General features: G+C 37.9%; 1 protein-coding gene across 6 annotated transcripts in view; it reads right to left on the reverse strand.

Annotated features, from left to right (window-relative positions):
- Positions 1 to 2,930: 2,930 nt before the first annotated feature.
- The window catches only part of LOC100619883 (zinc finger protein OZF-like), a 32,833-nt gene continuing 22,218 nt past the window's right edge, over positions 2,931 to 13,545 (reverse strand). For all 6 annotated transcript variants that reach the window (XM_056825806.1, XM_056825803.1, XM_056825805.1 and 3 more), the window contains 2 exons: positions 7,260 to 7,417; positions 2,931 to 3,360 (listed from right to left, as the gene is read on the reverse strand). In XM_056825806.1, the coding sequence (XP_056681784.1) occupies positions 3,343 to 3,360; positions 7,260 to 7,417 (176 nt within the window). In that variant the 3' untranslated portion in view covers positions 2,931 to 3,342. The remainder of the gene's footprint in view (positions 3,361 to 7,259; positions 7,418 to 13,545) is intronic.

Consider the following 13,545-nt stretch of genomic DNA (forward strand, 5'->3'; position numbering starts at 1 on the left):
ATTAAAATCCCAACCAGGAGCAGTGCAGAATATAGCCATTGCCATGCATTCTTTGGGATTATGAAATAGACAAAGAACAATGTTTGTCCAATTTTGGTCATTTTACTGAAAAGCCAGTTGTTAATTAAGTTGTCTGACTCTAACCACCTTTTTTTTTTTACCATGTTTGGGTGTGGTCCTTTTAAAAGTTTTAATCCAATTAATTCTTCTGGGTGAAAGGGCAGAGCAAGACAAGGTTAAAACTTAATACAATCACTCTCTCTAGCAGTGCTCCTTTCTCCATGTTTTTCTCACAGCTAGTTAAGAACACTCCAGTAAGTTAGTATTGTCAATAAGGATTGGATAATTGGGTTGTTTTTTTCCCTAAGGCAAAGGAGAATTGGAAACAACAAACTTACCTCTTCAGCTGATTTGTGTAGATTCAAAATAAACTAATAAAAGCTGACTTAGGGATAGCCACAGTAAAGGAAAAGTTTAGGAAAGTTAAGAAGATTGAGGGTATTTTGTCACAACCAATGTGGTCAGCCAAATTGTTAATTTTATGGTTGGACCTGAATATTTTATTGGTAGTCACCAGGGACTTAATTTCTAAATCCCAAAATTAATTACTAAAGTAGAATGAAATTTATAGTAGTTTATTTACAACAGAGGGAAGATATTAAGGAAGAGAGAAAAGGAGAAAGAGAGAGAGGAAGGAATATTTCATAAAGTTTCATTGCTGTTTTCACTGGTTGTTTTATCTTGGAGAAGACCAAAGAAACACCTGGTCTTTGGTTTGGACTCTGAGTCTATTAAGGCTCAGAGTTCTAACTTGGTTCTTGCTGAAGCTCAGCCAGATATTGTTATTTCTATAACTTCAAGACAAAATTAAGAATTATAAGGATAAGAGTGTTCGTTTACTGTAGAATCAGGAAAATTTGGGTTAGTCAAATTAGGAAGGATTAGTTTAGCCTGTGGATACAAGAGAAGCAGTTCCTTGCAGAACCAGGGAGCTTTATTTGGATGGAGTTAGAATCCTTTAGAGTTAGAAATTCTTTTTTTATTCTTATATTTTCAATAAATAGTTTATTTTTTTTATAACAAGAGTCTCCATAGTGTCCTCGTGCCTGGCCCTGATGAGTTCACTTATGAGCTTCAGTTCACTTATATAATCTAAGAATACTTTGTGAGTGCAGCAAGCAGAGTATCTAAATCAGTTTATAAACCCATAATCAATTCATTGCTATATTGTTTTTACAGTTTTTGTTATTATTTTTACCGGGGCGAGGCAGAGGTGTCTCTCCCCCCAGCACACACATCTTTATATATAGAAAGCAGCCTTAGCAAGGAAATTCTTTCTCAGACATAACTTTCTAATCACTACCTGTGGTACACTGGCTGCCCCTCAGAGAAACTATGGAATGGCCTGGGGTACCAATTAGTTCCTTTGAAAATTGGCTTGATAGAAGAATAGCAAGAGAAGCAGAAGATGAGTTCAGATAAGTAGTCTTTGCCCTGCAATGAGAGGCAAAGTTTTTGTAGGATGTGTGTGACTCTCCAGGATGGTTTCCAATGGTTTGTAATGAGGATACCGAGAAAGAGCCGGCCATCTCAAAATGCAAACATTTGCAACATCTTGATATGGTGATTATAGCGGTGATTAGATTAGAGCAGAGAAGAGATTATGGGTAATTTTGCAATGAGACAGCTGCTCTGGTACAGGATATAGCAGGTAAATGAGGTTATGGGCATCCCTGTGACCATCCAGGGGAATAGATTTATACCAGTGTATCTAATTGATTTGGTGGTGTGCAAGCAACTTGAGGAGACATGGAGAAAGCAAGCTCTATGTTGTACTTAGTTAGATGGGGTAGGTGTCTGATGTAGTTCCAGAAGGAATAACCAAGTGATACCCAATCATGGTGGTTTGGAATCACTGCACAGAGAAACTTATTGGGCCTCCAATATTTATATGCTTGTTATTTCAGGGGGAAAACATATTGGTAACCAAACTGGGCAGTTCTTTACTGCATGAGGTGCCATTAAAGAATTTCAAGCCACAACTGTTGGATATTATCATGAACTTCCAAAAATGTCATGAACCACTAAAAGGACATGGTGCAGGAAGACCAATGTGGAATCATGCTGTTTACTTCCTGAGAGGATGATGGACTCAGTATAGATTATGAGAAATGATTCATGATAGATAATGAAATAATTTGAATATTGAGTATATGTGCAGCAAATGCCATAATATCCTTGGATATTAAATAAAAAGAGGAAAATTTATATACAACTTCCACAATTACTGCAAGACAGTTAAAAAGAGTAATCAATTATGAGCTTAGAATAGGAAATTTCCCAAGAATGTCCATGTGATAGTGCATCAAATATAAGTAGCACAGAATGACAGGACAGTTACCTGAGACTGACAAAATTATAATGAAGAAGCATTAAAAGGAAAGATAGAAAGGACAATGGAGAAAGACTGTCTAGTACTGTGGACAGAGCATGCACAGTCATAGAATTTGAGTTGTTCAAATGCAGGGAGGTTGGTCAGGTAATTCTTTCATTCTTAGCTCATGACCTGAACTGTGAAGGGAAATGAGAATTCAGCCTGATGATGATGATGATGACGATGAGATGAGAGTTCAGCCTGCCTGTGCCACAGGTGTGAATGTGAAGGTATTTCTAAACTAAATAAGCTTGCGGATGGGACCAAAACTGTTTCAAAAAACTGATTCTGCCTTCTTGAGGTTGAAAACTGTAACAGAACATAATCTGAGGGTATATATTTGATTGATACTAAATAACTAATGGATCAAGTTTTGTCCTCCCTCCTCACTTTTCCTCCCTCATCAGAAGCCTTTCAGCCTCCCCTCCCCCCCTTCTTTGGTCCCTTCAAGTCACTCAGTGTGAGCTGTGAGGTTTCAATGAAATAGTTCTTAATCTTCTTTGTCAAGCAAGAGATTTATTTGGGGAAGGCAAGACAAGGATGGAGGATAAGGTACGAAGGGGTAGGATTTCCCTATTATCTACAATGAGTGTTGGTTTGGAGGATATTGAGGGAAATGGAAATTCTGTCCCAAGCATGCAATAGCATCAGTCCGAGAGCAATATAAGGACTATGTCCTTTTTCTTCTTTCTTCCAATCAGCCAGGTTACCTCCAATTTGATCAATTCAAGTCCCAGAGATATAATTAGCTTCTTTCCTTCACCTCAGTCAGCCAACTGTTGGACTTTTAGCACAGTCCAACAGTTGGCTTGGCTCCAACTGCTTTTCCCAGTAACATTCCAAATGGAATCTTCATTTGACTGACAGATGATCCATCCCCAGCTTTCTGTCTTGTATGCTTGCCTCCATCACAAAACTCTTCTTGACTGGAGAAATAGAATAAAAATTAGATTACTTTGCCATCAGAGAAAATAATTTATATTTCCATTGTATGTGTGCCTTTCTGTATATGTATCATTTCTTTTCTTCAGATTCAGAGACCAGGTTTGAAATAAATGAGATGACAAAAAAGCTTAGTATTTTGTGGAAGAATCTGGTCATTATAGATTCCTGAGTGATGTTTCCTATGACTTCAGTTTGGGAGAAATCTGTGATTAATATCAGCATAGGAAAAATCCAAAGAGTGTTTGTGAATTGGATGAAACTGGAAAAAGATTCAGACAATATTCAGTCCCAAATCAGTGTAAGAATGTGACCTCCGGAAGTGACTATCTTTATAATAGTGATAGTTTGGGGTAACTGCCTGGGAGGGTGAGGGAAGGAGGAAGCTTTGGTGCAACCAGAGAGATTAGGCAGGGGCAGTGTTGGTGGGTTGTGTGTGTGGTGGGGGGATGTATGTCTCTGTATGTGTCTCTGTGTCTGACTATCATTTTAAAGGACCATAGAAAAGGGACAAATATGGAAGTGCCTATGTTAGGCTGGGAGGCTCTGTTTGGACCAGAAGCCATGGTGAAGCTTTGCCCTCCCCTAGAGGAGAGAAGTGCCCTGGACCCCCCTCCCCCACAACTGAGTTAGGAGGGGGCTGGGAGAGGGGTGGGTCTAATTACAGAATGGGGGCAGGGGGTGGTGGTCGTCTGGGCCCTTCCCCAATAAGGACATCAAGGGAAGAAGCAGCCAATATGAGCCTGGGAGGTGGGGAATGCTCACACCCACATGCCATGGAAGGAGCTCTGATCTCAGACACAGAAGAAATGCCAAAATGTTCCCCCCTAATCCCCACCTGATGCCCATATTCCCCTTATAGCATCTTCTCCCATTACCCAATATCCACCTTTTGCACCCAGTTCAGTTTCTGAATTGATTGAAGCCAAAGATGGTCCTAGAGAGGGTGGGTAGGCTTCTTCCTGTCCAGTCCAAGGTCCTTTCCAAGCCTGAGGCTCCCTGTTCCCTCCGGTGGGGTATCTCCCCTCAGGCCCTGGGAGCCCGTCTGAGCCCTCCCCTAATTCCCCATAGGTATACAAAGAGGAATGATATTTATGGGAATATATTTAACACAGATATTGATTAACTATAAGTTTTTACCAATAGTTTATGGAAGCTGGTGGCTGTGAATCTTAAAACTACTCAGACTCTACTTTAGAAGATTTGGTCTAGCTATTCCCTATTGTAACAATGGAGATACTTAAGAATCAGGAATGTATTGGGAACTTTTAAAATTACTCCACCCTACGCAGACAGTACCTTAGGGGAAGATAAAGTTGTAAACTCCTGATTGAACAATGAAAGTCCCTAACTCATACCTTATAGTAAAGCTAGAACCTTAAGCTAGGTCTATTTTTAGATCTAATACAAAAAGGTGTTAAGTACATGTAAAGGTTAAATTAGTACCTAAAAGGTCAAGTAACTTACAAAAGGCAGGCTCAACAAAGAGATGTGAAGTACTCAGAAGATTTAATCTAACCAGAGAAGTTGAAAACTAAGAATGGGCTGTACTGGAAAAAAGCATATACTGTGATTGGTGGATGTGAAAATTTAGGGGAAGTGACATCAGAGAAAAATCTCTTTAAAAGGAGGCAAAGAAACAGTTCAGGGATCAATTGAATTCAGTTACAATTGAATTCAGTTTGGAGAATAATTTCAGTTTGGAGTGGAAGAACCCAGCTTGGAGACGGTCTTGTGGTGAGTGATAAAGACTGACTCTACCTTAGGCTCAATGGCCTAGGCCTTTTTCTACTACTTGGATCAGCCTGAGCCAGGGCAGTATTAATTAATTCTCTCCTTCCCTTAATTCCTTCTTTATTTATTAATTAAAATCTCCATAAATCCCAGCTGACTTGGGTATTTTCATATTTGAGAATTTCCCATAGTGACCACTTATTTTTAGATTATAAGTCAAAACAATAAAAATTATCTTTACAGTTTGGGCCAAAACCTGTACAGTTTTGGCATTTACATGGCAAACTTCTTGAATGGAGTTCTGTCCTCAGTTTTGTTGGTTGAAAATGATGGCTGATTCCAAGGAGAAGGAAAAATCCTGCTCAGACTAAATATGTATTATAAAAAGCTATTTATTATTAGTACAAAACATTTGAGAAAGAAAAAGGAAAAGGAAAATATTTTATATAGTTTATCCCTATACTAAAAGCTTCTAGCTAATTCCAGAGCCAACTTAAAAAACTTCACAAGAAGTTGCTCCTGCCTGGGAAATCCAGGCCTACTCTGTCCTCCTTATTCTATCTAAATATAATTTTTCTACCTATTTAACCTAATCTAATATGTATTCTTATAGTTAATCTTAATTTTAAAATCAGGTTTCAATCTCTTCACTCCAGCCACCAAGATCAAAGTTCTGACAAATTGAGTTTTCACTACAGGTCACATTGAGAATTTTCTCTCTCTCCTCCACTGGTCAGACCAAGGGAAACAACCTGTGTTTCTCTACTTCTCTCCCCAACTCTTTTTCTGCTCACATGATGGTTTTTCCAGATCAAATGCCTCAAAATCTTCCTCAAAATGTAAAGGAAAATCTTTCACCTCCTTACTCTTGAGAAGAAAACTCAAGAGTGGCAGTTACCCATCAGCATTCCCAGCAAAGCATCTCTGGGAAATCTCAGGAACTTCAGGAAAATTCCAGTTGCTTTCTGAAGGTAACTTATTCCATCTTTCCCTACACTGAAGACTTTCTCATACAACTTGTCAATCAACCCAATTTCCCAAGTAACTCTTAATTAATTAACAAATATCCCATTATACCCCCATCTCAAGTAAGTGCAATCCATCTCCAACCCTGACCAAGCTCACCTAACCTGGAATCTAGGAGAACTAAGACATCTCTTTCCCAAGTCTCCGGGGGCACCATCACTGCTTGCTGTCAGTGTGACATCAAGGGTCACCCACAATCTTCAACAGTGTTCTGGGAATTTTCCAGGGCCTTTGTAGCCCCTGCTTGGATGAACCAGATCAAGTTCCAGACAGGCACAAGTGCTGGTGTTTATTCATCTACCCTTCATTGTGACATCCTATCATTGGGGGATGGCTGTGTGTCCCACAATTTGAGGGATGGCACAGGGACAATCTCTGCTTCTAAACTCTAGGCCCCACTTTGGACAGGTCAGACAAGCCTGCCAGGGAGGCTTTAGAAAAGTTTGGGGTGAGATCAGGTTAGGGCACAGACAGGAAAAGATTTGTTTTTAACAAAAGAAAAATGATGAGAATTCTGGGGGAGGGCTAAAAGTTCTGCTTTTCAAATATTAAATTATCAGAAACTTCAAATATTATTAAATTATCAGAAACTTTAGGTCTTTCCTTATCCCATTAGAATAATTTACCTTGAACCTAACCTGTTGCTTTCTCAAAATTTTTCATTTTGGTTCCTTTAGGAGGATGAGATGCAATTAGGGTTCTAATCCTATAGATACAAATATAAGCAACAATGCCTTTTGGGGAATAGATTTCTCCAACCCCAGGTGCAATGATTCCACAGATGAATTAACTTACAAAAGACTAATTAAATCCAGCTAAAACTGTAAGGGTTAAATTGGGGTTTTGACTAAATAAGAGTTATAAATTAAATGGGGTCGCCAAATTCAAAAGATTATTCCTAAGACAGAAAAAAAACAAACCTGTTAGTATCTTTTTTAAAAATTAAGTTTATTTATTTGTTAGCAGCTTTTATTTATAATGAGGAAGAGAAAGAGTTGAAGTATGAAATGTAGTGAGGGAAAAGGGTAAGGAATTTCCTAGCTCCTCTAAATGGTGATCTGATGAAATTCAGCTCCCTCCCCAACAAAGTTCCAATCTCCACATGCAAGTCCAAGTCACTTACCAGCAAGCCAATGCAGGATCCAAAGAAAAGAGTCTCTCCACAGAACCCACCCATGGAAGCACCAAGGAGCAGAGAGAGGGTCTCTTCAATGAGCCACCAAGGCAGGAATCTCTCCAAGTCAGAAATCTTGGTGGTGTCTTCAACCAGGGTTCCTCCAACTGTAATGATTAAAATAGTGGAAGATATAAATTGTAATGATTAAAATAGTTGAAGACTTAAATTGTAGTAGATATAAGAATGGATGAGTAAATTGTGACCACAAAGATATGTTTTTTATATTAAAAATAAAGTGGTCACCAGGGAAATATTCCCAATTATGAAATATACCCAAGTCAACTGGGTTTTATAGAGATTTTAATTAATACAAATGAGGAATTAAGAAAGAGAGAGAGAGAGAGAAAAGGAAATAATGAGAAAAGGGCTATACCAGCCTAGGCCGGCATGAGCCAGCCTAGGAAAAGAGGGATCAGTCAGTCTTTTATCACTCACCACAAGATCTATCCAAGCAAGGATTCAGAGGGACAGAGTCTCCTCAGAGGGAGTTCCAGCCAGAGTCAGCCTCCATCAGACTGTCTTCAACAGACTGCCTCTGCTCTCAGATTCTCATCTCCTTATAAAGGGAATTTTCTCCTATGTCACCTCCCCTAAGTTCTCCCATCTACCAATCACAGTAGACATTTTTCAAAGGACAGACCATTCTTAGTTCACACCTAAGAAGGCTTTAAATTTTTGATTAAGTTCACATCAGAAAACTTCTGAGTAAGTTTCTCACCTCTTTGCTCCTTGTAACTTCACAAGTTGCCTAACCTTTATAGGTACTTAGCACCCTTTTGTATTAGATCCAAAAATAGGCACAGTTTAAGAACTTTTTGTCTTACTATAAGTATGGGTTTAAGTATCTTTTTCATTGTTCAGCAAGGAGTTTCTTCCCCTAAAGCATGCTTAAGTATGGTGAAATAGAGTTCTCACATTCCTAATCAAGTACCTTCACTGTTTAAAGTGGGGAATGGTCTTAACCCAACTTTATGAAGTAGGGTCTGGGAATTTTTTAAGGTTTACAATCCTAACCTTATGAAGTAGGGTATGAGAATTTTTTAAGGTTCACAATCCAACCTTATGAAGTAGGGTCTGAGAATTTTTTAAGGTTCACAATTCCCCCGATGATCATTGGGAGACTAGTCTCTTCATTGATCATTTAACAGAATCATCTTGTAGTTGTAAACGCATTTCTAACTACAGATATACACAATATTCAATTTTCTAAGAGGAAATTAGAGTAGTGAGGGAGGAATAGAAAAGAAAGAAAGCAAAACCAATGTTTTGCTAGGCACATTGACAGAAAGCCAAATTAGGGGCAGTCCCTTTTGGCATAAATGTGTACAGTTACAATAAATGTTCAATCAAAGTTCAATTCAATCAACCATATCCAAAGTTCATTCTTGATCTTCTTGATGAAGTGTAGGTTTTTGGCATCTTTCTGCAACAGTTCATTCTCTGGATATAGAAATTAGCAAGCTTCTTTCTTGAAGATCTTTTCTCGAACAAAATCAAAATCTTGGATTTTTATAAAAATACAATCTTAAACAAAAAAATCAAAATTCTTAGATTTTAAATTAAAATACAATACCCCCTGAAGTAAGTGTTAAAAAAAAAAAACATCCAGTTCATCTTAGGATACAATGTTTAGTTATGGGGTGTATGAGTCAATTATCAAAAGAGAAAAATAATCAAAAACATAAGGATAAAAAAATTCAAAATAGGCCCTTGTATAGGTCCAATTTAAAGTAATTTCTATCCCACAAGTCTGTAGGACAGAACGTAGTAATATTTCTTTTTGCCATTTGCAGCCAAGACTACAGGAAGTTGCCATAATATAAGAAGGAAAAAATAAGAATTCTATTTTGATAGGGAAGTGTCATTCCCTCATTTGACTTTTTTGTCATTCTCAGGGATATAGGGAGCCAGCATGATAGTCAAACTTTGTACTTGTATGAGTACTTCACAAAGAGTGTAGATACAAGGAAGTCCTATGACTTAACGTATGTCAAGCGTCACAACCTTGAGTCTCACATTAGTATTTCCTGTGTGTTCTTTTTGGCACTTTTCAGCTTAAGTCTGCGCTCCTTGTTTTTATCCCATTTTCTGGAATCAGATACAAGCACTAATCACAGTCATATAATATTTTATCAATAAATGGCAGGTTCCCATAGTTTAAAGCTTTTGGGTATGCATTGATATTATAGCAAGTATATATGTATTAAACTTCTATTACTGCAGAAAAATATTAATTATATGTACCTTTTGAACAAGAAATGAGAAAAGTAAAATATTCCAATTAAAATAAAACAGCAATAATAAAAATAAGGAAAAATCAGTAATTCAATGTGTTTTTTGAAAAAAAAAGTATCCATTTGTCAATGGATTATAATCTACAATTCATGTGATAAGATACAGTCAATCAGTCTCAGCAGAAGAGGCTTTTTTCACATGTGAGCAATGAATCCAAGAGTCCTTTTCTCCAACCTTTATAGATGTTGGAGTAGTTAACAATATTTGGAATGGTCCCTCCCATGAAGGCTGAATTGCTCCAGTACGCTTGAAATTCTTAATATACACTTTATCTCCTGGGTTCAGGTCATGAAGAGAAAAGTCTAGTGGTCCGGCTTGTACTGCAGCTCCGGATTCATGAAGTTCACGTAGTTTATGCTGTAATTCCTGTATATATGAAGCAATAGTAGTATCTCCCCCTAATAGTGAGGTATATGCAGGGGGAAAAGGTTTAGCTTGTATAGGCAGATGTCCAAAAAGCATCTCAAATGGTGAGACGTGTAGGTCTCCTCTAGGCCTGCTTCTAAGATAAAATAGGGCCAGAGGTAGGATTTCAGGCCATTTTAAATGTGTCTCAGTGCATAATTTTCCAATCATAGTTTTAAGTTCTTTGTTCATCCTTTTCTACTATTTGGAGTGGAGACAAAACTGAAAAAGGTTATTTAATATCAACAAAATCAATAGTCTAACAAGAACCACCTTCATTGTATTTAGGACATTCCTTGGGCACCCCCCTGAAGGGCACCTTCCTGAGGGTCATTAGTACCTCGAGTATTTTTTGTACAAGCACCATTTCTTATATATTGTTGTTGGTCATTATAATTTTCATCATTTTGAGCATTGTCATTATTTTCCCAATTCCTATTTCTATAATTTTGGTTTCTAAAGTTCTTATTTCTATTTTCATTATAGTTATTTTCATAATCATTATTATAATTTCTAAAATTCTGGTTTTTATGACCATTATCATCATTTCTATAGTTATTTTTTAACTGTGTATTTCTTCCAGTCATCTTAAGAAAGGTTCTACATTCCATCATTTGGTGGCCCTTCTCACAGAAGTGGCAGTTTACTGATTTATTTGTGAATTCCCGCAAAGGGGCTATAGTCTCTCCCTTATTTTTCAATTGTCTTTTTAACATTTCAATTTCTTTCTTTAAATCTTCCACTAACGTATTGCCTTCCTCAGGTCTTTTTACACAACCCTTATAAACATAGGTTGCTACTCTCCTTAATTCTTCAAGGTCCATAGAGTCCCAATTAAGACAGCTAGTTTTAAAGTAGTCTTTTACCACTGAACAACAATTCTCAATGAATTGCCTACGTATTTGTCTAATGTCTCTTTCTCTGGATAAATCAAGGTCCATATATGTATTTCCTATGTCAATAAGTCTGTCCATAAACTGGGAGGGTGTTTCATCAATATCTTGTTGGGTTCTTTCAAATTTTGACCATTTTTCAGGTCTATCAGAGCAAGCTCTCATGGCTGTCAATAATGCTTCTCTGGCCTGGTTTAGTTTTGTGTGATCTAGTTCAACATTGGGGTTCCAATGTGGATCTTCAGTTGGCCAATAATGTCCTCTTCTTCCTTGTTTTTAATTAGCCAGAGAGACAATATTATTTTTCTCTCTGTCAAAAATGCTTCTAACAAATTCTCAAAATCCAACCAAGTGGGGTCAAAAGTTCTGAATATTTTCTCTAATTTTTTATAATATTGGTTCTTCCTCAAATGATGGAAGATCTTCCTTAAATTTATTTAAATCGAGGGCAGCTGGGTAGCTCAGTGGATTGAGAGCCAGGCCTAGAGATGGGAGGTCCTAGGTTAAAATCTGGCCTCAGCTACTTCCTAGCTGTGTGACCCTGGGCAAGTCACTTGACCCTCATTGCCTAGCCCTTACCACTCTTCTGCCTTGGAGCCAAAACACAGTATTGACTCCAAGATGGAAGGTAAGGGTTTTTTTAAAAAAAATTTATTTAAATCCTCAGGGCTAAAAGGTGTATGATGTCTTACAGATACCAAGTTTCCATTTTTATTAAAAGTGGGTACTTCCCTTAAAGGAAATAAGCTATCTGAATTATTTGGTACTCCTGTTTCTAGGCTTCTTGCTCCATTCTCAGTTGGGTGAGGAGCCAAGGAAGAAGTGTGAAAGGATACAGAGGTATTAGGATTGGAGGAATCAGTAAGGTGTGAAGTGGAGGCATTAGGATCAGAAGTATGGGTAGGGTGTGAATTTAAGAGTTGATTGTATAGGGTCTGAAGCATGGGTGTGGTGTGTACTTAAGAGTTGAGGGTGTGGGATTGGAAGCATGGGTGGGGTGTGTACTTACAGTTGAAGGTGTGGGGTCGGAAGCATGAGGAGTGGGAGGAGTGGGTGGGTTTTCTGAGGCCAGTGGGGTAGGGGGAGGGATGGGTTGATTAAGAGGGGGTTCTAAGGCAGAGTTAGCAGGAGAAGCAGTGGGTTGACTAGGAGGGTTAATGTCCAGAGTTTCTGATAATGCTTTTAACTCTCTTTTAATGCTTCTCATAACAGTTACGATCTCCCCATGATGTCCCTCCATAAGCTCCTGCCGAGTATTTAGTTCTACAATTTGTTGAATATTAGAGGGAGCAATTGGTTGGTTTGACTGAGAAATGAGTTCTTCAAGGAAATACAATATTACAATTACAACAAAAACTCAGGAGAAAGTAGTATGTCAATTAGATTTTGCCATAAGTTCCATGGGATGAGCCCTTTCAGAGAAACAAGGAATTTTGTATTTATAAGATTGGTCATGGGGCTGATGAGCCAGCTATTAAGTAAGTTGCAGACCAATGCTTGTACTAAGAAAAGAACAAAGTATTTACTGAAACGCCAGTTGTTAACTAAGTCCTGAACTGTCTGTAACTCCATATTTCTAAAGTAAACACGTGGGAAGCAGGACAGGGCCAAAAGCTTTTCCCAGGTTTTTCTAGTCCTAATTTAGGCAGTTGTTAGCCAGGACCTTAGGGCCCTGTTGCTAAGATCTAAAATAGCTTAATTTAAGGAGAATAAAAATATTTTTTCACTCACCTGTTCTTGGAGCTGTGTTTCTTCAAACCAAATTAGCAATATTTAAAAAAAACAAACGAAACTGACTGATAGAGCAAGTAATAAACCAAAGAGAGAAAGGAAAGAGATTTCACAGAAACTTTTTGAGGGTTTTCTCACCAATTTCGTTGTCAGCCATAAACTGTAAGAGTTAAAATAGTTGAGGCCATAAACTGTAATAATTAAAATAGTGGAAGATATAAATTGTAGCAGATACAAGAGTGGATCTCCCTTCAACTACTTTAATCATTACACAAAGCAACCTCCTCCAAAGCCAAGTTAGGAATCTCTGCAACCAATCTCTCTGGAAGCCAGGAAAGGAATGTCCAGAACCAATCTCTGCAAACACGAGGAAGGGAATGAAGCCTAGACCATGTTGGTCTCTTTTTATACCCCTTTATTCCATGTCACTTCCTGTCACTCCTATTTTACAGAAACCAAAGGCAGTCTTTCAATTTGCTTACCACTGCCCGGGGGGTGTGGGGGGGGAGGGGTCAGTGGACTTTGGAGTTGTCAATTACTCTAGTGATTTGTAAACTCTCATACTTAATGGTAAGTAGGGGTACTTTTAAGTTCTTGATTTGATTAGCTAAAAATAGACAAGGGGAGAGTTAATCCTATCTTCACAAAACAAAAACGTGCAGTGGGGTGCATTCCCTATTGTTTATAGACAACTGTATATTCATTGTATTTCCTATAGTAGAATATACTTTGTCATCAGGGATATATATATATATATATATGTGTGTGTGTGTGTGTGTGTGTGTGTGAAAGAGAGAGAGAGAGAGAGAGAGAGAGAGAGAAAGAGAAGGGACAAAGAGAAGACACCAGTGCTAGATTAGAGAACTATATTTTTTTCTGACCAGTTGATTAATAAATTAATTTAAAAT

The sequence above is a fragment of the Monodelphis domestica genome, chromosome 4, assembly GCF_027887165.1.
Source record: "Monodelphis domestica isolate mMonDom1 chromosome 4, mMonDom1.pri, whole genome shotgun sequence".
Classification (NCBI taxonomy): Eukaryota; Metazoa; Chordata; class Mammalia; order Didelphimorphia; family Didelphidae; genus Monodelphis; species Monodelphis domestica.